Source organism: Camellia sinensis, chromosome 5 (assembly GCF_055761805.1).
Source record: "Camellia sinensis isolate YWXY chromosome 5, ASM5576180v1, whole genome shotgun sequence".
Taxonomy (NCBI): Eukaryota; Viridiplantae; Streptophyta; class Magnoliopsida; order Ericales; family Theaceae; genus Camellia; species Camellia sinensis.
The window spans coordinates 7,896,754-7,921,760 of record NC_138965.1 but is presented as its reverse complement, the minus strand read 5'-3'; the positions used below and the strand labels follow the sequence as shown (position 1 = coordinate 7,921,760).

Below are 25,007 nucleotides of genomic sequence, written 5' to 3'. Positions count from 1 at the left end.
TCCTGGTTGACGGTAGGGAAGCCGTCCCCTCTTTAAAAACTCAACAAAGGGAGGACAGGGGATTCTTGATCATTTGTTTAGAATCGTTAATTAACGTATAATTTAATTAATTAATTAATTTATTTTTGAAATTAAACAGTATACTTGTGAGTGAGTGTAATTTTGTTAAATAATCTTGTTTGATTTATTAAGCAGACCACAGAAAGAAAAAGTGCAGAGAATTATAATTTATAAAGCAGTGCAGTGCAGCTGACAGTCGGCATTCGGAAATTGAAAATCAAAGATCATCTGTACCCTCAATGGAGTATCGGAAAATCAAAGATCATCATCAGGTTTTGCTAGTTTTGTACACCAATCAATCAATAAACCCTAAAAACTGTATCTAACGTTTCTCAAGTCTCATTTTGATTCTCTCTCTCTCTCTCAGATCCAATTCGATACTGTTTAAGTTGTTTTCCACAATTTGAAGTAGTTTTTAGATTTGGTTGAGTTTGCTTGCATTTTTGTTGCCCGTGTATTGATTTCTGATATCTACTAATAATACAAACGAAGCGGTAAATTGATTCCTTGATTGTCATTTTCATTTTCCTTTTCCTTCTCTACTCTTTATGGTTCTTCTTCTTAAATATAATATGCAAAAAAGCGTTTCTGCTCCATTATTTTGCCTGTCCTTCCTTGGAAGAATTGTTATTTGTACATCACCTGTCCAATTGTTTCACATTCTGTCTGTATGCATTGTGTTCTGCGCTAAGAAACTTGGAATAGTGAAGATGGATTCCGTGTGGATTGTCTTCCATTTCAACAAGGCTGATTACTTTTAGCATTCAGTTCAGTTTCAGTTTGTGCTTTTGTACGTCCACTGGCACTGATGATATATATAATAATAATAATAATAATAATATGGTTCTTGTAGGATAAAGATGTGGATCCAATTGGTGATGATGATATAGAGAACCTACGTGGGAAAGCTCTTTCAGGCGGTATGTTATTTTTGTTAAAAGCTTGACCTTGAAATTGATGCAGAAGTCACTTGAATTCGGTAATCTGTCGTGCTTTCCATGTCATCTGCATTCCTTAGTCCTCATCATGATAACTGCTAATCTTGCAGTTCCTGCTACTAATTTGGCCACTTTGGGAGGCAGCTTTAGTGAACGATCTAAATGGAAGCTCAAGTAAGGCCTACCTATCATTCAATTCTAATAAGTACATCACATCTATTGGCTAGAACAGAGCAAAATAAAATAGTCTCATTGACAATACTTTCTTATTGTTATAGGTCAGTTGTTACACTTGCATTGACTCTTCTTACAAGTTCACAGGCGATCCTTATTGTCTGGTCCAAGAGAGCTGGAAAGTATGAGTACAGTGTTACAACTGCAAATTTCTCGGTGAGGGCAAAATATTCTCCACTTGAGATGATTTAAATGGGCATGTTGTGAACCGTGAAGCAACATTTATACAACATTTTCAAAATGTCTGTCTTTATGATTATTCATCTTATAGTAGTAGGATAAGATGGTGGTAGAGTTGATCTTAACAGAATTTGAAGTTTTTTTTTGGGATAAATCTTAACAGAATTTGAAGTTGACCTTCAGTTTCCTTCTTTTGGAATATTAGGTAGAGGCTTTGAAATGTGCATTATCACTTGCAGCCTTGGTAAGAATATGGAGAAATGAAGGTGTTACTGATGATAACAGGTCATTTGTTTTTGCATCTCAATCCCCCCACCCCCCCATTTGTGTGTGTATGTGTGAGTGTGTTTTTCTGCCCCTCAGTTTTCAGGAATTTGTGAATCTACTTTGTTAAATCTTTGTACTTATGCATGTCCTCATACTATTAGGTTGAGTACAACATTGGATGAAGTTAGTGTTTACCCGATACCTGCAGCACTTTATCTTGTAAAAAATTTGCTTCAGGTATGTTACAAATTTTTTTTTTTTGCCTCATGGGCAATAGTGGCTTTGGTCTTATTGGTTTCTAAAACATGACTTTTTCTTGCAGTATTACATTTTTGCTTATGTTGATGCTCCGGGGTATCAAATATTGAAGAACCTGAATATTATCAGTACTGGTGTTTTATACCGAATCATTCTTAAGAAGAAGTAAGTCCTTCTGCCATTTAATAAGAATTATATCCAAATTTGAAGGCACCAACCAATTTAGTTCATCATGGGTAGGACACTATTTCTGACATAATATAACCTCTATTGAAATGCTGACTCTAAAAGAAAAGGAACGGTTTGAATAGAATCTACTAACATCGCAAAAACTTGCTTAAACTACTTTTACAACAGCTTTATCTAAAATGTCAGGAAATTATGGTCTTCATACAAAAGAGAGAAGGGAAAAATTGAACAAGAACAATTTCTTTATCATTTTTATTAGGTTTCCATGTTGACATTATTTTTTGCGATCATGACTAACATGAATGAAAGCATCCACAAGCTGGGCTATTTATCCACCAAGGAGAAGTAAACTCAGCTACTAATGTTAATCTGAGTAATTGCAAAGAACATAGTATTAAATCCTCAAGGTTTCTTTGAGATGAAACACCAAATGAAAAGGCCACTGAGACACTTATTAGATATTGTGTTCTCTTTCAGGTTAAGCGAGATTCAATGGGCTGCTTTCATTCTATTATGTGCAGGGTGCACCACAGCACAACTTAATTCTTCGTAAGAGTGATCCTGGCCATTTTTTAATTGTGTTTTTGATGGGTTTTCAAATTTGCTTTGTTCAGAGTTTGTTAAAACACATTGCTTTACTAGTCTATTTGGAACATTGGCCTTGAAAATTTCTTTAAAGCTGTTGTTGGATTGGTTCAGTTGGACTGGCATGAACGATGAGTATCCATGATATGCAGGCCCTGGCTCGTGACCAAGTGATGAATGAAAATCTTTGAATTACTGATGTTCTGCTTATACCTAAGCGTATTTCTTAATGACTTTGAATTATATATCAGTTTCTTTATTCATGTTACCATGGTTGAGAACAAAGGGACATTGTTCCTTGCTTTGTAGTTTAGGATATCATCTATAATTTATTTATTTTTCTTTATTATTGGCTATTTCTTACAAAAGGAGATTGTTTGTGCAGTTCTGATAGAGTCCTTCAAACTCCTTTTCAAGGTTGGGTGATGGCCATTGTGAGTTGTTGATGTTTTTAAGCTTAATCCCCTCAATTGAAGAGAAAAGCTTGATTCTTATTATCGCTTGATACTTCCTTTTAACAATTGCAGGTTATGGCACTTCTAAGTGGTTTTGCAGGAGTTTACACAGAGGTAAATTCTTTAAGCATCTATCTGCCTCTTTTGTTGTCTGGAACTGCAGTGCTTGTTCAAGGCATGATTAGTGCTCAAATGAATTGCTCAGCCAATTTGTGCCAAAAAAAGAATTGCTCAGCCAATATGATCAGAAATTTGGTTGATCTTGGTTGGAAAATAGTTAAGTTAGTAACTCCCCAAAGAGGGTCTTGATTGATGCTATGCTGAAAAGAAAGTATTTGGAATTCTCAATTGAGTACTTTAATAGTCATTATAGTTACTAGGTTTGCTTCTCTATCTCTATTCTGCAGGCTATAATTAAAAAACGCCCTTCGAGGAACATAAATGTGCAGAACTTTTGGTTATACGTCTTTGGAATGTGCTTCAATGCTATTGCAATACTGATTCAAGATTTTGATGCTGTCATGAACAAGTAATTTCGAAATACTTTGCTTCTAATTCTGCTCATGTTTGACTATGATGACCTCTATAAAGTTTTTGAGTTCACCTTCAACATGTAGCAGCCTTAGGTGGGTCACATATGCATCATGTAGTCCTATGAGTATATTTAATATATTAAATAAAATTACACATGTCCTGCTCTGATGCACCTAAATAGTACAATTTCCATCTTTCTTGCCTTGGAACTTTTAGAGAAGACTAGATCATAACTGAATGGTCAATTCTTAGAGAGAAAACAGGATGATAGTTGCATTCGCTCCCCCCCTTTTCTTTTCTTTCCTTTCTAGCTTGCCTTCATATGTTAGCATATTCAATGCATTTTCAAAATGATTGTCTATCACTGGTTTGTCACTTGTCAAGTCTTGTTGTCCTGTAACAGTGCTTAGATGGATTCATCATTTTTTTCTTACAGGGGGTTCTTCTATGGATACTCATTAATTACAACTCTCATGATTCTTAATCATGCACTGAGGTAATTTGTTCTCTTTTGTGGATTAATATCATCCGCCAATGGCTTATTTCCTTTATAATTCCTAAATTTCTTTGTTGAAAGAGATTCACTTCCCTAGGAATGTGAATTTGGTGAATTATCCAGATTTTGCTTCAAACTTTTTTAGCTCAGATATTTTTCTTAGGTGTGGAGAGGAGAGTAGTCAGACAGGCTTCAGGATATCTTTATTGATTGCATGGTTGGCAAGCATTTGTAGACAATAAACTGTGCAATGCATCTGAATAAAAGACATAACTTGTAGTAAGAATAAATATCCAAATGAGAAGAAAAAAAAAGGTAAAGAAAAATAGAAGTTCTAATGGAAACTATACCAAAATTGTAGTACAATAGTCTGAACCATTAAGTGGCATGAAATTTCCAAGCAAGTTAATTTCCATTCAGTTATTTAGTAAAATGGTACCATGTCATGATATATTTATAGTATGGAAATCAAATGTGATCCTAATAGGAAAGTCATTTTCATTAAGGTCGATGCAAAAAAAAAAAAAAAAAAAAAAAATTAACATAGTTCCACTCTTATAAGAAAGATTAGTGTATGTGACAACCACTGACTTGACTGTTAGAATAGTTCTTATTTTCTATTTTATTATTCTTCTGTTAATATTTACTTAAATTGAGAGTACGATGGTCATATCACTATGTTAGGATTTGTATATGTATTTTGGTTGATGTAATTAATATAATTTAATTCCAGATATATAAAATTCCCTGTCTTTTCTCTTATCTCTTCTTCTTCCTCCTAAACCCTAACCCTAAGTTGCCTCGTTATACATTCCAACTTGGTATCAGAGTAGCAATCCATCCTTGTCTAGTGGTTATCAGACTATTGAAGTTCTTTTGAGGCAAAAGCGATGTGCTGACGTCATCTTTTGAATGATGATGTCATCATGATGTCACAATACGTACGGACGAGTTGATACCTATTGATTCTCCTCTCTTCCCTGAGATTAATGGTGATTTTTCCAGAATTTTTTGGGACCATCTGATGTAAGTTTTGTATTTTTGAATGTTTTTCGAGTTATTTGGTGTCATTTATTTGATTTGCGATTGTGCAAACTATCTGCGATTTCTACCTATTAGGTTACCTTCTATGGGAGCCGAAAATGGATACTTTATCATCCTTGAGTGTTGCTTTGTGATTTGGTGGTGCATTTTGGAGTTTTTGTGTAGATTTTAGTATTTCCCTGTTCGATTGATAGGCAGACTTCTCTCTGAATTGCTTCTGTAACTTGGAACTCTATTATTGGGCTATTTTGTTGCTTGATTGTTGTTGGTTTGCTACGTGGGATGCTTCTTTCTGCTCTGCTGAGATTTCTGGTTGCTCTTTCAATTTCCTTTGGTATTATGGCTGAACCAAGACTTGTTTCTCAATCCTCTATAATTAAGGATGATGAAATACCCAAGTCAATTACCACTAAGAAATTAAATGGTTTAAATTATCTGGCTTGGGCTCATGCAGTTAAGATTTTCTTACATGGTAAGAAGTCACTGTTTCTTATTGAACTTCCACCTGCTGAGGATTTAAAGGCTATGATGATTGGTTGAGTGAGGATTCCTGTGTTATGGGTTGGATTTGGCATAGTCTAGAACCACTTGTTGCTACTACTGTGAAATTTTGTGATACCTCTACGGAAATTTGGGACTCCTTGGTTGAATCTTTTCCGAATCAGAGTAATGTCTCTTAGGTTTGAGTTATATGAGCAAATTTTTGCAATGTGCCAATTTAGCCGGTCACTTCCCGAGTATTACAGTAGTCTCAAGACCTTGTGGGATCAGTTATTGAAGCATCAATCCTTCACTACTGACGTGAACAAACAAAAGCAATATTGGGAGGAATTTATTATAGCTTTATTATTTTTTGGCTTCGATCCTGAATTGAGGCGGTTCAAGAATCAAATTCTTACTAGCGAGACTTTATCGTCTGCTGTTAATGCCTATTCTTGGCTGTTACATTCTTCTTTGGGCTAGTCTCAACCCCCATCTGGGTCCTCTACATTGGCTTCTTCTGTCTTGGTTTCTAGTGATGGTGATTGGGGGTCTACTCGCAAGGGATTTTTATGGCTTTTCTGGTTCACGAGTATCATGACCCAAACCCGCTCCTATAGGTTTAGCACCGTAACCGGCCAGTAATTCGTGATTACCGAAGGCCTGCTTAACAGTAATAACAGTAATACAGAGTATAGGGGCTGGCGGAAGGCAAAACAGTAATAAAAGATGTCCAATGAGCTGTGACAGTCTGTATGAAAAAAAAAAGACTTTTCATACATATTCACATTCAGAACCAAAACAGTATATACATACATATACAATCATCCAGGACAGGGACCTAATCCCTATTAGAATAGTACAGGACAGTACAGGTACAGTCAATCTATACAAAAACAGAGACAGAAAGGATGAATCTAAAACACCCCAAAAAACCCTAGCTTGAAGGACTTGGAACCTCTCAGTGAGGCATAGTGGTTGGCTTGACAAAAAGGGGAGTTAAACCCAACGCTCCTAGTTTCGATCCGGTGCCTGGACACCTACATATATATATAAATAGTGAGCTAAAGCCCAGTGAATAACATATGCGTAAAGAGGTTAAGAATGAATGTCCTTTCAGTATTTAAAACAGTCATTTGAACAGTATATCAGTTATTCGATCATAGCAGTCATAAGTGGTACATCCAATAGCAAATAGTACAGTAGGTCTTAACAGACCGAACAGTCAGTTGATGGCCATCATATTAGTAAACAGTAGTGGTTCCAAACATGGGAACCGACAGAGATTTCTGTGACAGTAGCAGTACAGTACAGTAACCATAAATTGCTATGGATGTTACGAATACAGTTCGCAAATAGGACAAGCATTCATTCAGTAAGAAATATCATTTCAGAAAGCAGTACAGTTGATCATTCAGAAAATATTTATGATTGAATATATCTTTATAACATTGTTACTCACAGAGTTCTGGGCTACAGATAGGCTAGTGAGCGTCCTCGGATGCCAACCCTACACAGTTACAGAATGAACACACACTAAGTTACACACTTGGGAATCAATGACTTAGTCCCTAACTTGACTCGGTGTGGTTCTACATCAATATCCTCATTAAGATGTTTTAAACATGGCCTAGGAATGCCTAGGATGAAATGAGGATGCAAAGATGCACTTTAAACCACTTTTCAAGATTTTCAGAAAACAGGGGTCTTGCTCAAGCGTGGCTTTCTCCGCTTGAGCGGACATGCAGACAAAAGAGCTACGCTCGAGCGTGACTTTCCTCGCTCGAGCAGTGCAAAAGTACTGGATGCATGAAATTCACGCTTGATGGGCGCTCGACCCTCGCTCGAGCGTGAGACACAAGTCCTCGCTCGAGCGTGCATTCCCTTGCTCGAGCGGACTGTAAACACATGCAAAGTACTGGATACACGCATTTCATGCTCGAGCGTTACTTTCCACGCTCGAGCGGACTGCATGAAATCAGAGTGTACGCTTGAGCGTGGAGTTCCCCGCTCGAGCGTGGATCCAAAATCTGGAATTTCTAGATTTGTCTCCAAGCATGAAACTCAACATTTAAAGCATCAAATTTGATCTTTTTGGGCTAATTTTCTGAAAAACACTTTAAAACTCATAATATGACATGTTTTCAAAGATCAATATGCAAAATCAAAGCCCAAAGGTAGTTCAATTGAACCCATTTCCAAACAAAACTTCAAGAACATGATGTACATGCAACATGCATGAATTTAATCAACTTCAAAGCTTCTAATACAAGAACAAATGAGTCAATCCTTCCAAAAACATGCTGAATTCATGGACCAAAGCTAGAATATGGACATGCATGTAGCAATTTCCATGAAAACAACCTCAAAATGCTAGAACATGTACATGCATGCATGATTTAAGCTTCAATTCAATATTTTGAACCAATTCTAGACTCTAATCACCAAACTTCCATGAAACATGCAAGATACAACTTAAATACAAGTTCAAGAAGATGATTCTCCTACCTTAGGTCCTCAATTTCAAGAATGGAAGCTCAATATGCAATGAATCCTTCAAATCTTCTAAGTCTCAAGCAAATTTTCTAGATGAAACAATTCTCTCCTAACTCCGTCTCTCTCTAGTCGGTTTTGTCTCTAGGAAGATGAATGAAGAGTGATGCCAAGCAGGGTAAATCAAGACTAATAGATGGCCTAGCATTGTCCACTAATGGCAATTTGGTAAATAACTCAAATTGATGTAATATAACTTTTTAATCTAATTTAATTATTCTAAATCACATTTCAATCAAATCTACCATAAAATCATATAAATTCTAATTAACATAAAACATTAATCGATTTCAGATTCGACCGCCGATAAGGCCTTCAATTTACCGTTCAAACTTAAAACATGAATAGACTAATTAACAGTCAAACAGATAGAAATGCGTTTAAACTAATACACTCAATCAATCGGTTCAGAATGTCAGTCAAATCAGTTACTTAATCATGTTCAGTCACAGTTTAGCAGTAATCAGTGGTATTATCAGTAAACAGTGGTGAGGGTTGTCACAGCGAGCCTCTTATTCTGGTCCTCGGGTTCTCGTGGAGGTGGTTCCCGTAGTGGTGGATTCCGTGGAGGCGGTAGTATTGGACCTGGTGGTAATAGTGGACCTAATTCCCGTACACATGGTGATTGCAAGTGTACTCACTGTGGTTCCTAAGGTCATACTGAACCTTGGTGTTGGCAGAAGTATGTTAAATCTGATCATGTGCATTAGGTTATGGATGCTCCATCCTCATAATCAACTGTGTTTTCCACTGGTTTTATTGCTTCTCCACTGGATTTTCATAAAACTCTCACTACTCAGATTAATGAGCTTATCACTCTTGTCCAGTCTCTTTGGCCTAGTCTGCCTTCATCCTCTACTGTTACTATGGCTAGTTCAAGTAATGTTGCATGTGTGACCAAGTCTACTCAGCCTTGGCTTCTAGACTCTGGTGCTAGTTCTTATATTTTTGGTAATTCCTCTCTTTTTGATACTTTTTGGCCTATTGATCATACTATTATCCTTGCTAATAGATCTTCTCGACATGTCAGTGGCCAAGGTCCTCTTCATCCCACTCCATCCATTTCCTTATCTTCTAGTCTTTATGTTCCTAAGTTTTCATTTAACTTGCTTTCTGTTAGCCAATTGACTCAAGCTCTTTGCTGTTCCATAACTTTTTCTTCCATTTCATGTGTTTTACAGGACCACTAGACCAAGAGGATAATTGGTTCAGGGCATGAGAAGGATTGTTTATACTTTTTGGACACTGAGACTTCTCCTCATCCTTCATCTACTGTTTTGAGCACTACTATATCTCTTCTTTAGTGGCATTTTTGCTTGGGTCATCCCTCTTTGGCCAAGCTCAAGTTAGTTGTTCTTGGTTTGAGTCATGTTTTTAAAATTGAGTGTGAAGCCTGTCAACTTGAAAAGCATCACCGTAGTTCTTTTCCTAGTCGTAGTGTTAGTCGTGTGTCCAAGTCGTATGTTCTTGTCCATACAGATATCTGGGGTCCTTCTAGAATTTCCACTATTAATGATTTTTTTTATTTTATATTTTATATTTTGTTATTTTTGTGGATGATTACTCTTGAATGACTTGGTTATTTTTAATGAAATAGCACTTTGATTTGCCTTTTATCATTTCTAAATTTTATAATGAAATCTTTACTCAATTTGGGAAACATATTAAGATATTTCAGTCTGATAACCTTAGAATATGTGCAGTCTATTGTGACTACTTTTTGTGATGCTCGTGGTATTATTCATTAGACTAGTTGTTCTCATACATCTTCTCAACATGGTATTGCGGAGCGAAAACACCGTCATTTGGTAGATGTTGCTCGCACACTGATGTTTAATAAGCATGTTCTTAAACAGTTTTGGGGTCTCACCGCTTGTTTCTTTATTAACCACATGCCCTCTAGTGTTGTATACGCATCTCCATATTATCAATTATATCCCACATTGTCTCCTTTTCACTTGTCACCTCGTGTCTTTGGCTGTATTGCATTTGTCCATGTTCTTGACCCCGGTTTGGATAAGTTATATCCTTGTGCTCGCAAGTGTGTTCTTAGGCTACTCTCGTACTCAGGAAGGGTATCAGTGTTATCATCTTGAATCACGTCGATACTTTGTTAGTGCTGATGTTACCGTTTTTGAGTGAACCCCCCTTTTCTTATCCTCTGGGCAACAGTTATCTACTGATCTTCTTTTTTGTTGTAAGGGGGAGCCCGCCACCCTCACCCCTCTCTTCTATCTTGTGATCCTTCCTTCTCTTTTTCTATATCTTCTCCCTCCAGTATCACCTTTACCCTTTATTTGCAGGTTTATCAACAGTCTCAAGCTCGTTGCATTGTGTCTTATGGCCCGACCAGTTCATCCCTTGCGTTTAAGGTTCCTGACTCCCCTATTCCTTCTGCCGACGTGCCCTCTGATGATTGTCGTATTGCCCTTTGCAAAAGTAACCGTACTTACACTCAACATCCTATTCCTAATTTTGTTTCTTATCATCGTCTCTCTCTCGGTATTCACTCCTTTGCTTGTAACTTGTCTAGTATTTCCATTCCTCGTTCCTATCAGCAGGCCATGTCTATCTTTGGTTGGAAGCATGCCATGGATGAGGAAATGCATGCCCTTCATAAGAATCAGACATGAGAACTTATCCCTCTACCTTTTTGGCAAATATGTTATGGGTTGTCTTTGGATTTATACTGTTAAGTATCTTCCTGATGGGACTGTTGAGCGGCTTAAGGCTCACTTGGTATGTAACGCCCTCAAAATAAACCCATAATATATATAACATTAACATGCATTAATAAAAGAAAACCAACCATTATACCATTCATCAGAGTATTCTTATTGAAAAGCATTACACGTAACATCAAGTAAATGCCCTACGGGCTTACATCTTTCCAAGCCAACACTTGGACACAAAATATGAGTACTAACTCAACTACAAGTTAAGCCCTTGGCTTGAGTGTTTACATGTAATAACAAATAAAAGCAAACAACTGAAAATAGTCTTCAAAATCCAAGTCCTTCCAAGCTAAGTCCTTGGAGGTAGCTTATCATCTGAACCTGAAAATGATGTTCCCATAAAGGGTGAGCCACAGCCCAGTAGAAATATACTAAACCAAATATAAGCATTGAATAAAACAATAGCATTCAATAGATGGTTAACCAAGATAATCAATTACATCATTATCCCATCTCATGACACTATTGTCAACGACACGTTTCACTTTCCAACATTATCAATATGGCTCAGAACCTGGCCAAACTTACAATAGTGAATTATATATATATATATCATATTCACATTCTTCCAATGTCAACAAACAAATGAGACTCAAGCTCAAATCAAAACACTTCATACTTCCAGTTTGATACACATTTTAGTGCTGTATCAATAAAACACTTCTATATAAATCAGCACACATAAAAGTGATGCTAATGGAGTCCATCCCCTATCTCCTCCCAAACAAAATCCGGTTTAGAGGTCCATCCCCTATCTTCCCCTAAACCGTGGAGTACATCCCCTATCTCCTCCCAAACAAAAATGCATATACAATGTATTAAACACTCGTCATATACAACACACAATCAATACATGTATTTTCTGTATTAATTCAACAGTCTAAATCAATGACTTAACCAATGTGATTAGTTTCAGTTTTTCCTAATCCACATGCAATGTCTACAACAATCACGACTATCCTCCACCGATAGCCCAAAACAGTTATTTCTAAACAGGAAATAAATGTATCAACTAACATAATTCCAACATTTTCCATAGGTGAGTGATTAAACTAACCTACTACTCCATTTAATCAATAAATTCATTAATTCCATGAATTCAACTAAATTCCCCAATTTTTCCTAAATTAATTATATAAATTAATTTATTATAACAACTAGGGGTTTTTCCAAAATTACCAAAGTATCCCCAACATATCAAAATACCAAAACTTAGAACAAAACTTATAGAATGGAGTAGGAAATCCCTACCTCAAGTTTAGAAGGGGAAGAAGGAAGAAAAACCCAAAAGTCGACGGAAGAGAAACCAAGCTTTGCTCCGATCAAAATGAAGCCCTCGACAAGCTCTACACTTTATCTCAAAGGAGCAAGGTGAGTAGAGGTCTCCAAACAAGTAGATCTAAGGATCTTTGAGTAAAAAGTGCCCTTTGAGAGAGAGAGAGAAGGTGTTTCACGGTTTAGAGAGAGGAAAGGAAAGAAAAAGTGAAAGAAAAGGTTAAGTGAGGGCCTTTATATAGTACTAGGTCAAAAATAGATATAAGCTCCAAAGTCAACTCAAAATATCTAGTCAAAATATCCCCAAAAAATAGGTCCAAAACGTGAGAAAAATCTGGGAAAAAGTCGCAGGTGTCGACCCTTCACAACACAGGTGTCGACACCAACGAAGAAATCTGGAACACTAAGTGTGACTGCACTACAGGTGTCGACCCTTCCCTAGGCTGGTGTCGACACCATAATGCAGTGGGCAAATTCAGAACAAGGGTCGACCCTTCCCAGCTTTGGTGTCGACCCTTGCGGCCAACCAAAAGAGAAGGTGTCAACACCACCAAGGCTGGTGTCGACACCAAAATGCAGTGAACAAATTCAGAACAAGGGTCGACCCTTCCCAGCTTTGGTGTCGACCCTTATGGCAAGCAAAAGAGAAGGTGTTGACACCGCTAAGACCGGTGTCAACCCCAGAACATGATTTTCAAGTTTCTAAACAACTTTTCAACGCGAACGAGCGTGAACGAGCAATCCCAACAAGTTTAAATCAATTTGCACACCTCCAAAACTGAGGTACAACAACACCAAAGATTCCCAAAATAAAATAAAGGGTTCAAATACATTTACCAAAAGCTTTAAAGGGCTCAAGTGCTACAACCTCCCCACCTTAGGAAATTTCGTCCCCGAAATTTTAAAGCAAGTATTTAAAGTCACAATTAAACCAATCCCAACAATAATAATCAACATATGCCATGTTACATTAAACTTCCATTTCGAGGCAAGTTTCAAAATACTTCCATTAAACCAAAGCATATACCATGTTTTACAACCTTAGATATATTCAATACTCTTAAGGTCCAATAATATAACAAAATACATAACATATACTCAAACATCCACAAATAGATCCGGATATTTCTCTCGGACCTCCAACTCACGTTCCCAAGTGGCTTCCTCCACCCCGTGATGTTTCCACAAAACTTTGACCAAAGGGATGGTTTTGCCTCGCAAAACTTGGTCCCGCCTATCCAAGACCCGAACCGGTCTCTCTTCATACGAGACATCCTCATCAACCACTAAATCGGTCCAATTCAACACATGTGATGGATCCGGCTCATATTTCTGAAGCATACTCACATGAAACACGTCATGTACTCCGGACAGCTGTGGCGGCAAAGCTAAACGATAAGCAGCTTCGCCAATCCTCTCAAGGATCTCAAACGGACCGATGAACCGAGGGGACAACTTCCCGCTCTTCCCAAACCTCAACAAACCCCGTCTAGGTGATATCTTCAGAAAGACGTGATCTCCCATGTCAAACACCAAAGGTCTCCTCCTACGGTCGGCATAAGATTTCTGACGACTCTGTGCTGTAACAAGCCTCTTACGGATCAGCTCAACTTTCTCCGTCGTTTCCCTCACCAACTCCGGACCCAACAAGGGTGCATCACCCACCTCGGCCCAACAGACTGGAGACCTACACGGTCGGCCATACAAGGCCTCAAATGGTGCCATACCGATACTAGACTGGAAACTGTTGTTGTAGGCAAACTCCACCAATGGCAAGTGCCTCTCCCACGACCCACTAAAGTCTAGAACACACCCTCGAAGCATATCCTCAAGGATCTGAATAGTACGCTCGGACTGCCCGTCAGTCTGAGGATGATAAGCCGTGCTAAAGGTCAACTTAGTGCCTAAGGCACTCTGCAAACTCTGCCACAACCTGGCAGTAAAACGAGGATCTCTATCTGAGACGATCGTCACTGGAACCCCGTGTAACCTCACTATGTCCCGAATATATACATCGGCCAGATGATCGACTGAATCTCTCACGCGCATAGGAATGAAGTGCGCTGACTTAGTCAACCGGTCTACAACCACCCAAATAGCATCACTACCCCGCTGAGTCCTCGGAAGGCCCACAACGAAGTCCATAGTGACGTGTTCCCACTTCCACTCGGCAATGGGCAAGGGTTGCAACAAACCCGCTGGCCTCTGATGTTCGGCCTTCACTTGCTGACAAGTAAGGCACTTAGATACGAATGCTGCCACATCTCTTTTCATACCCCGCCACCAGAACTGGCGACCCAAATCCCGATACATCTTAGTGCCTCCTGGATGCACCGCAAGGCGTGAATGATGAAACTCTCGGAGTACCTCCTCTCGACAAGACTCCGGCACAAACAGACGGTCTCGGTATCTCACACTCAGGTCGGGATACACCGTCAAACCCTTCTCAACCTTCCCACTGGAAATCTTCTCACGAAGAGATTCTACCTCAAAGTCACCTCTCTGAGCCTCTAACACTCGAGTCACAAGTGTAGGCTGTGCAACAACAGAAAACAAGGCCGCAGCCTCAACGGATTTGCCCAAAAGTAAATCAAACTCCCCAAGTGCACCCAACATCTCCCATTCTCGGATGGTTATACCAGCTATGTCACCAACAGGTTTCCTGCTAAGGGCATCGGCCACTACATTGGCCTTTCCCGGATGATAATGCAACTCAAAGTCATAATCCTCTATGAACTCCATCCACCTCCTTGCCTCAAGTTCAAGTCTTTCTGTGTAAACAAATATTTCAGACTCTTATGATCCGAGAACACCTCGAACCTCTCACCATAAAGATAATGCCTCCAAATCTTCAAGGCAAATATCACAGCTGCTAACTCTAGATCATGCGTAGGGTAATTCTGCTCGTGAATTTTCAACTGACGTGAGCCATAGGCAACTACTTTCCCTTCTTGCATTAACACACAACCCAGACCCTCTCGTGAGGCGTCACAATAGACTGCATAACCCAACCCTCTCTCTGGAATAATCAATACTGGAGCAGTGGTCAGTCTAACTTTCAACTTCTGAAACGACTTTTCACAAGTCTCACTCCATACAAATTTGACTCCCTTCCGAGTCAATCTAGTCAAAGGCGAAGCTAATCTGGAGAAATCTTTCACAAACCGGCGATAATACCCAGCTAACCCCAGAAAACTGCGGATCTCAAACACACTCTTAGGCTGTGCCCAATCTTGCACTGCCTCAGTCTTGGATGTATCAACAGACACTCCTTCCCCAGAAACTACATGGCCTAAGAACTTGACCTCTTCTAGCCAGAACTCACACTTCCCAAACTTAGCATAAAGCTTATGGGCTCTAAGTAACTCAAGCACCACTCTTAAGTGTTCCTTGTGCTTCTCCTCAGAAGGTGAATAAATAAGGATGTCGTCCACGAAGACGACCACAAAACTATCTAAAAACTCCCGGAATATCCGGTTCATTAAATCCATAAAAACTACCGGTGCATTGGTGAGCCCGAATGGCATCACCAGAAACTCATAGTGGCCATACCGTGTACGGAATGCCGTCTTCGGAATATCCTCCTCCCTGACTCTCAACTGATGATAACCCGATCTCAAGTCTATCTTCGAGAAACAACGGGAACCCTTCAACTGATCGAACAGATCATCTATACGAGGCATAGGGTACTTATTCTTAACCGTAGCCCGATTCAATTTCCGATAATCTATACAAAGTCTCAAAGCACCACCTTTCTTTTTAACAAAGAGGGCCGGTGCTCCCCACGGCGAAACACTAGGACGTATATGGCCCTTATCTAGCAACTCCTGGAGCTGAATCTTCAACTCAACTAACTCGGCTGGGGCAAAACGATAAGGTGCCATAGAAATCGGCGCCGTGCCGGGCACTAGGTCAATAGAGAACTCAATCTCCCGATGCGGTGGCAAACCAACAAGATCCTCGGGAAAAACGTCCGAGTACTCGCAAACCACCCTTGGCAACACAATCTGAGACTCATCATCCTCACTAATTGAATGGTTAGCAAGTAGACCACTAAGCTCACTCCGTCCTCGCGGAACATACCCCGGTGGCAACACATTACCAACCTGGTCCCCCAGAAAATAAAAATACTCTCCGCTCACGGTACAACAAGTGACCCTCTGGCGGTAGCAATCAATAACAGCCCGATATGATGATAACCAGTCCATACCCAAAATAACATCGAAACCCCTCATAGGCATAACTACAAAGGAAAATGGGATTCTATGATAATCAACCTCTATATCACAACCCTTAACGCCTTGTTTCAAAATCAATTCACCCCCAAGAGGTGACACTACACAAATAGGAGATGCTAACTGTGCTAACTCCAACTCCAAAACAGATGCAAATGCAGCAGACACAAAGGAATGAGATGCTCCCGTATCAATTAAAACATTAGCAACCGAGTTGCAAAACAAGAAGGTACCTCTCACAACTGATGGTGCCGGCACAAGATCCTGCGCGGTAACAGCATACACGCGCCCAGACGACCTCTGATCAACCTGCTCACCCCTAGGAGCATAAGATTGCTGCACCGACTGGGACGATGAAGCCCCCTGATTGGCCCTCGAGGCCTGACCCGACTGAGCTGGCTGCTGACCCTGAATCGGCCTCAAACCAGATGCACCAGGTGTGCCACCCAACTGCGGGCAATACCTCTTCATATGCCCCGGCTGACCACACTGATAACACGAGAGTGGCTGGCCTCTACCCTGACTCTGGCTCTGAGATCGAGCCGAAGATGATGCTGCTCTCTGCACTCCTCCCCTCTGAGGACAAACTGGAGACTTGTGGCCCAGCTGGCCACACTTGAAACAGGTAATGTCTCCCTGACTGCCTCTCCCCGAACTAGCACTCGGCACAGGAAAAGTCGATCTAGAAAAGCTACTCTGAGACTGCTGAGGATTAAAACCCTTCTGTCTCCTACCATCATTCTGACCATCCTGACTCCTCTTGAAGCCCTTCTGCCCTTCCTCCTCCTCCTGCATCATGATCTCCATATGTGCTGCAGCATCAACCATACGCCCATAATCCCGAATCATAGTTCCCCCAACTCGCAGCTTGAGTCCACGCCTCAACTTCTTCTCAAACTCAATACAGCGGCGTTCCTCAGACGCCACCAACTCAGGTGCAAACCTGGACAAGCTAGTAAATGCAGCCTCAAACTCAGCCACAGAAGAACTCGCTTGCTTAAGCTGACAAAACTGGTCTCTCAGCTTCTCCCTGACTGCTGGAGATAAGAACCTCTCCTGGAAAGCATTCACAAAAGCCTCCCAAGTACCTCATATACGACACTTAGTGAACTTCCACCATTGACCCGCATCCCCCTTCAACTGGAAAGATGCCAAGGTCACTTTCAACCCCTCGTCTTCGATGCCAAGCATCTCAAACGTCTTCGTTGTCTATTCGAGCCATTCATCTGCCTTAAGCGGCTCTTTAGGATCACCCACAAATTCCTCCGGATTAGACCGGAAGAACTCCCTCTTCAGAAAGGAAGGTCCTGCATCCGCAACAACAACCTGAGCTTGATTCTCAGCTCTGAGAATGCCTACTGACTCCCTGAATGCCCCTGCTATCTCTCGGGCTAGAGCGCCCATAGCCTGCTGGCCTACTGGCTCGGCCACATTGGCCTGGCCAACTCCCTCCTGTACTGCCGGAATCTCCTCTGGCACAGGCACCTCCTGTCTACCCGGCCTACCACGCCTACCGTGTCCTCGTCCTCGTCCTGACATCCTAATAAAGGAAACAAAGACGTTAGCACATTAATAAATGTGCCGAAACTAAACACTCGCGTCCTAATGCATTGGACAACAATAATTCATTCCACATAATCACATAAGCACCTACGAACTTCATTCCCGGATAATGATAGTCCCAATGCGTTACTATAGTTCCGGTTGGAAGCAGCAGTGATCAAGTGCCTTTCCAACAAGACTACTAGAAACTCAAGGGGCCAATCAACATCCTAGAAACTACATTCCATACCCACATAATCACATAAACATGTTATCACATAAGCATATAACATTACGCTAAGTCTCTATCAAACGAGACGAACCCATTGTGATACTAATCACTTCCCACGTACCCAAAGTTTTCAAACCTGGTACGCTCTGATACCAAGTTGTAACGCCCTCAAAATAAACCCATAATATATATAACATTAACATGCATTAATAAAAGAAAACCAACCATTATACCATTCATCAGAGTATTCTTATTGAAAAGCATTACACGTAACATCAAGTAAATGCCCTACGGGCTTACATCTTTCCAAGCCAACACTTGGACACAAAATATGAGTACTAACTCAACTACAAGTTAAGCCCTTGGCTTGAGTGTTTACATGTAATAACAAATAAAAGCAAACAACTGAAAATAGTCTTCAAAATCCAAGTCCTTCCAAGCTAAGTCCTTGGAGGTAGCTTATCATCTGAACCTGAAAATGATGTTCCCATAAAGGGTGAGCCACAGCCCAGTAGAAATATACTAAACCAAATATAAGCATTGAATAAAACAATAGCATTCAATAGATGGTTAACCAAGATAATCAATTACATCATTATCCCATCTCATGACACTATTGTCAACGACACGTTTCACTTTCCAACATTATCAATATGGCTCAGAACCTGGCCAAACTTACAATAGTGAATTATATATATATATATCATATTCACATTCTTCCAATGTCAACAAACAAATGAGACTCAAGCTCAAATCAAAACACTTCATACTTCCAGTTTGATACACATTTTAGTGCTGTATCAATAAAACACTTCTATATAAATCAGCACACATAAAAGTGATGCTAATGGAGTCCATCCCCTATCTCCTCCCAAACAAAATCCGGTTTAGAGGTCCATCCCCTATCTTCCCCTAAACCGTGGAGTACATCCCCTATCTCCTCCCAAACAAAAATGCATATACAATGTATTAAACACTCGTCATATACAACACACAATCAATACATGTATTTTCTGTATTAATTCAACAGTCTAAATCAATGACTTAACCAATGTGATTAGTTTCAGTTTTTCCTAATCCACATGCAATGTCTACAACAATCACGACTATCCTCCACCGATAGCCCAAAACAGTTATTTCTAAACAGGAAATAAATGTATCAACTAACATAATTCCAACATTTTCCATAGGTGAGTGATTAAACTAACCTACTACTCCATTTAATCAATAAATTCATTAATTCCATGAATTCAACTAAATTCCCCAATTTTTCCTAAATTAATTATATAAATTAATTTATTATAACAACTAGGGGTTTTTCCAAAATTACCAAAGTATCCCCAACATATCAAAATACCAAAACTTAGAACAAAACTTATAGAATGGAGTAGGAAATCCCTACCTCAAGTTTAGAAGGGGAAGAAGGAAGAAAAACCCAAAAGTCGACGGAAGAGAAACCAAGCTTTGCTCCGATCAAAATGAAGCCCTCGACAAGCTCTACACTTTATCTCAAAGGAGCAAGGTGAGTAGAGGTCTCCAAACAAGTAGATCTAAGGATCTTTGAGTAAAAAGTGCCCTTTGAGAGAGAGAGAGAAGGTGTTTCACGGTTTAGAGAGAGGAAAGGAAAGAAAAAGTGAAAGAAAAGGTTAAGTGAGGGCCTTTATATAGTACTAGGTCAAAAATAGATATAAGCTCCAAAGTCAACTCAAAATATCTAGTCAAAATATCCCCAAAAAGTAGGTCCAAAACGTGAGAAAAATCTGGGAAAAAGTCGCAGGTGTCGACCCTTCACAACACAGGTGTCGACACCAACGAAGAAATCTGGAACACTAAGTGTGACTGCACTGCAGGTGTCGACCCTTCCCTAGGCTGGTGTCGACACCATAATGCAGTGGGCAAATTCAGAACAAGGGTCGACCCTTCCCAGCTTTGGTGTCGACCCTTGCGGCCAACCAAAAGTGAAGGTGTCGACACCACCAAGGCTGGTGTCGACACCAAAATGCAGTGAACAAATTCAGAACAAGGGTCGACCCTTCCCAGCTTTGGTGTCGACCCTTATGGCAAGCAAAAGAGAAGGTGTTGACACCGCTAAGACCGGTGTCAACCCCAGAACATGATTTTCAAGTTTCTAAACAACTTTTCAACGCGAACGAGCGTGAACGAGCAATCCCAACAAGTTTAAATCAATTTGCACACCTCCAAAACTGAGGTACAACAACACCAAAGATTCCCAAAATAAAATAAAGGGTTCAAATACATTTACCAAAAGCTTTAAAGGGCTCAAGTGCTACATGGTAGCCAAAGGCTACACACAAACCTATGGTGTTGATTACCAGGAGACTTTCTCTCTTGTGTCTCGTCTTTACTCTGTTTGGATCCTTTTCTCAGTCGCCGTTAATAAGTCTTGGCCATTATATCAACTTAATATCAAGAATTCCTTTCTTCATGGTGATCTCCAAGAGGAGGTCTATATGGATCAACCCTCAGGCTATGTTGTTTCCGGTCATGAGCATCTTGTTTGTCGATTGCGGAAGGCTTTGTATGGTCTTAAGCAGTCCCCTCGTGCCTGGTTTGATTGTTTTAGTGCTGTTGTGATCGCCTATGGTTTTAGCCATTCCACCTTTGATCACTCTGTCTTTGTTCGCTACTCGTCTACTGGGAGTATTGTTCTTATTGTTTGTGTTGATGACATAACCATTTCTGGGAGTGATTTCATTGGTATTGCTGATTTGAAGCGGTATTTGGGACAATAATTTCACACCAAAGACTTGGGTCATCTTTGGTATTTTCTTGGCATTGAAGTTGTTTGCTCTTCTCAGGGCTTATTTCTCTCACAACAGAAGTATGTTCTTGACCTTCTCACAGAGACTGGCCTCTTAGGCACTCGTTCTAGTGATACTCCCATGGATTTTAGTGTCAAACTTGATGGTGAAACCGGGGACTTGTTTCCTGATATTGGTCGTTATTGTCGGTTGGTTGGGAAGTTAATCTATCTCATTGTCACTCGTCCCAATATTACGTATGTCGTGGGAATGGTTAGTCAGTTTATGCATGCTCTCCCTGCCAACCTCATTTTGCTACTGTGTCGAATCTTGCAGTACTTGAAGAGTGCTCCCGGTCAGGGTTTGCTCTATTGCCTATCTTCCTCGTTGTCTGTCACAGGCTTCAATGATGTTGATTGGGCTGGTAATAAGACTGACCGTCGTTCCACCTCCGGCTATTGTACCTTTGTTGGTGGCAATCTTGTTACTTGGCGTAGCAAGCAACAGACTGTTGTTGCTCGTTCTAGTGTCGAGGTTGAGTACCGTGCTATGGCTCATATTGCTTTTGAGATGCTCTGGGTTTAGTCTCTTCTCTGGGATTTTGGCTTTTCTGTTCCCACTCCTATGTGCATGTCTTGTGATAATTAGGCGGCTATCTTCATTGCCACCAATTCCGTGTTTCATGAACAAACCAAACATATAGAAGTTGATTGCCATTTCATTTTTGATCTCTTACTCCGCAAGCAACTTGCGACTCGTTATGTTCATTCTGAAGATCAATTGGGTGATATTCTCACTAAGCCTTGGGCTCGGTCTTTGTTTCATCGTTTATCTGCCAAGCTGGGCATGTTTGATCTCTATGCTCCAGTTTGAGGGGAAGTGTTAGAATAGTTCTTATTTTCTATTTTATTGTTCTTCTGTTAATATTTACATAAGTTGAGAGTACGATGGTCGTATCATTATGTTAGGGTTTGTATATATATTTTGGCTGATGTAATTAATGTAATTCAATTCCAGATATATAAAATTCTCTCTTTTCTCTTATCTCTACTTCGTCCTCCAAAACCCTAACCCTAAATTGCCTCATTATACATTCCAACTTGGACTATGTTAGGAGCCCATGAATAGTTGTCTCATACATTAATGGTTTTCTTCACCTATGTTAGCATTTCTATCAGTTATGTTGTGACTTTGATTGTTGAGATGGTCTCTAGCATGAACTCTCCGCTATTTTATTTTTTAACTTATCCATAATGCATAATCCTGTAGTCAATGTTGTTGCCCCCTTAACATTTTCCAAGTAAGTTTATAGTGTTAACTTCGCTAAACAAACAATTATTTATTTATTTTTATTTATATTTATTTATTTATTATTATTTTTTATTTTAAATTTAGGTATATGATGGCTCAACTTCAATGTGCCTGAAACTTGAAAGTTAAGTTTGAGTGGATGAATCCTTTTCATTCCTCTTATTTTTTAGTTTTAATTGACTTGACTAAATACCTCCACACAATCAATTTCAGTTGTTTTTTAGTTGATTCATGATACTAGTTAATTGAATGTTTCCGGCAAGCAGACATTTAAAAGCTTCCAAATTTTGGCTTAAATATTGCAAAATGTATTGTGGCAGTCATGCTTCTCATTTCTATTTTTTTCAGTTTCTTAATTTGTTGAAAATAAACAAAATATCCTGCAGTTATTATTCATTGGAAACTAAAAATTAATGTCATATTTTATGTATTTAGAAATTCATTGATGTTCTCTTCTCTGCTGTGCTGTTAAATAAATGTGCATTAGCTTCAAATTTTATTTATTCCAGCCCTAATTAATTTGTTATGTATGCAGTGGCATTGCTGTCTCTATGGTCATGAAGTATGCTGACAATATTGTGAAGGTGTGGCTACGAATATCACTTTGCATTAAATCATAGTTGTATTAATTCATCTATTTTGTGCCTGCATAATGTGCTGAATCATGCTTGGGCATAGGTCAGCAACATTTGTTCTTTTTATGATACAAAGAATAGAACCAGGATATTGGCTGGAATAGTTAATTTGTCAGTTCAGCGTATGATTTGATATGGTATTTGTTTCCAAACTGATTTGCAACTTACAAGAGAAGGTTCTATACCATATACCTACATTGTTGGGGGTGATGCGAGTTGCAACTTGATGCTTTTTAGTTTGAATGCTTGAGAAAAAACTTGAAATTTCCCCACCATTTTTAAACCGTAGTTTGAAAACCTGTTGGCAGCAGTCGGGACCTAGGCTAACAGATTGTCAGGTTCCTACTAAATTTACGAATTTTTTATATTGTATTTGTCCAAAAAAGGTTTTATTTATTTGGTTTTTATTTTCCTTTCTCTGTTTTTGGGTTTATTCTGCAATCCAAAGTTTTTTGACATTGGGAACTCTCCTATATTTCCAGTCAAATCCTTATATTTTTCTTGTTTTAGTACACACTAAGAAGCGGCATGTTATATTACTTTGATTACTGAGTTACATGCATTATGCTTCTTGCCTCAACTTAAAGAAAGTATTAAGGAAAAAAGAATCACAAGTAACAAAGGACAGGGCATGGCTATTGGTTTCTGAGAGTTTTGATGGAGCGACCTGAAAACTAATGAACAATGAAAGGGGGTTTGTTCAGGAGACCTTGTCCAGCATTCATAATTTCTTTTTCTTTTTTAACATGAAAAAATTGTTATAGGGTGGATTCATGTTACACAAACAAAAATTTACAAGCATATAGAAATAATATCATGTTGCCGTTTTCCAATTTTGTAGTTTGTCAGTCTGACAAACGTAAGTTCCTTGCAGAAATAACTAAGTTGTTACTGCTTTTGTCAGCTCAATCTTAACTCTCTGGTCATCCATTTGTTTGGATCTGTGAAAATGTTGGATTCATTGATTGAATCAGGTCTATCATGTAATATATTTTATAGAAAAGGGCATGCATTATGCAATTTATTTGAATCTCTTGCTTAGCTGTTGGGATTGAATCTTGCAGGTGTATTCTACTTCAGTGGCGATGCTGTTGACAGCAGTTGTTTCTGTGTTTCTATTTGGGTTTCATCTCTCCCTCCCCTTTTTCCTTGGCTCTACGTAAGTTCCTCTAGGTTTATTATGTCCAAGCCTTTTTCTTAGTTATTCAATAAATTTCTGGTCACAAGTTTGATGTTTTTTGATGCATATGGACATCAATGTTGTGTCCTCAACTCTTCACTCCTGCCATGTTCATGACATGCTTTGGGACTAACTTTTTTTTTTCTCCCGTTATTATGATGGAAGCAGCGTTGTGTCTGTCTCGGTATATTTACACTCCATTGGGAAGCTGCAAAGATAGTGAGGACCTGCTTTCTTCCAACCTGCTTTCTTCCAACCAAATTGCGCTGTCAATGTAGAGGCTAATATTCAGCAAAACTTTTTTTGTTTTTGATTTGTTTTTGGACTGATTCTCTTGAATTTCTAGTTCAAATCTTGGTTTAGATAGGCATGTGATGAAGATATTTTTTTAATGTAATATCTTTGACATTCTAGAAAACAATTTTTTGCAGTGTTGACAGTTGAACATTGAAGGTTAATACAATGGTTTTATATATATATATATATATATATTTTCCTGGTCGACATTTCAACAGATGGATAGGTTGGTGAATTTCAATAGATAGACAAATAGGTTGATTTCAATAGATATCATTTTGGATAAATTGTGTCTTTTTAGTCCAAAGAGGTTAGAGCTTGGATCTAATGGTCTAAGGCCATGTTTGATTCACAATACTAATAGTGAGGTATTAATAATCCTATTAAATTAGTGTAGTATTAACTATCCCACCCCTACCCTATTACTAATAATCCTACAAAATTTGTTGGATTAATTATCCATTGGATTAATAGTCCTAAACCAAAATGTCAAAACAAACATAGGATGATTGGGCCCACGGATTAATAAT

General features: G+C 39.2%; 1 protein-coding gene across 5 annotated transcripts; it reads left to right on the top strand.

Annotated features, from left to right (window-relative positions):
- Positions 1–24,667, top strand: LOC114292551 (CMP-sialic acid transporter 2). 5 transcript variants are annotated; one of them, XM_082868145.1, is made up of 16 exons: positions 1–95; positions 196–332; positions 914–980; positions 1,109–1,172; positions 1,277–1,388; positions 1,618–1,697; positions 1,841–1,916; positions 2,002–2,102; positions 2,604–2,675; positions 3,097–3,145; positions 3,239–3,442; positions 3,574–3,695; positions 4,137–4,196; positions 22,901–22,949; positions 24,065–24,159; positions 24,349–24,667. In XM_082868145.1, the coding sequence occupies exons 2-16, from the start codon at positions 300–302 to the stop codon at positions 24,398–24,400; spliced, it is 1,236 nt and encodes a 411-aa protein (XP_082724271.1). In that variant the 5' UTR covers positions 1–95; positions 196–299; the 3' UTR covers positions 24,401–24,667. The 5 variants fall into 5 exon arrangements, 3 of the variants coding, with proteins under 3 accessions (XP_082724271.1, XP_028092338.1, XP_082724270.1); XR_014329078.1 differs by lacking the exon at positions 1–95 and having other exon boundaries at positions 177–332; positions 3,239–3,280; positions 22,450–22,949; XR_014329077.1 differs by lacking the exon at positions 1–95 and having other exon boundaries at positions 177–332; positions 22,450–22,949.
- Positions 24,668–25,007: the final 340 nt, after the last annotated feature.

Excerpts from the sequence above, each read along its gene's own strand:
- LOC114292551 (XM_082868145.1), top strand. The coding sequence starts at position 300 with ATGGAGTATCGGAAAATCAAAGATCATCATCAG. Across the intron at positions 4,197-22,900 it reads ATTCTTAATCATGCACTGAG|TGGCATTGCTGTCTCTATGG; the intron begins GTAATTTGTTCT and ends TTATGTATGCAG. Across the intron at positions 22,950-24,064 it reads ATGCTGACAATATTGTGAAG|GTGTATTCTACTTCAGTGGC; the intron begins GTGTGGCTACGA and ends TGAATCTTGCAG.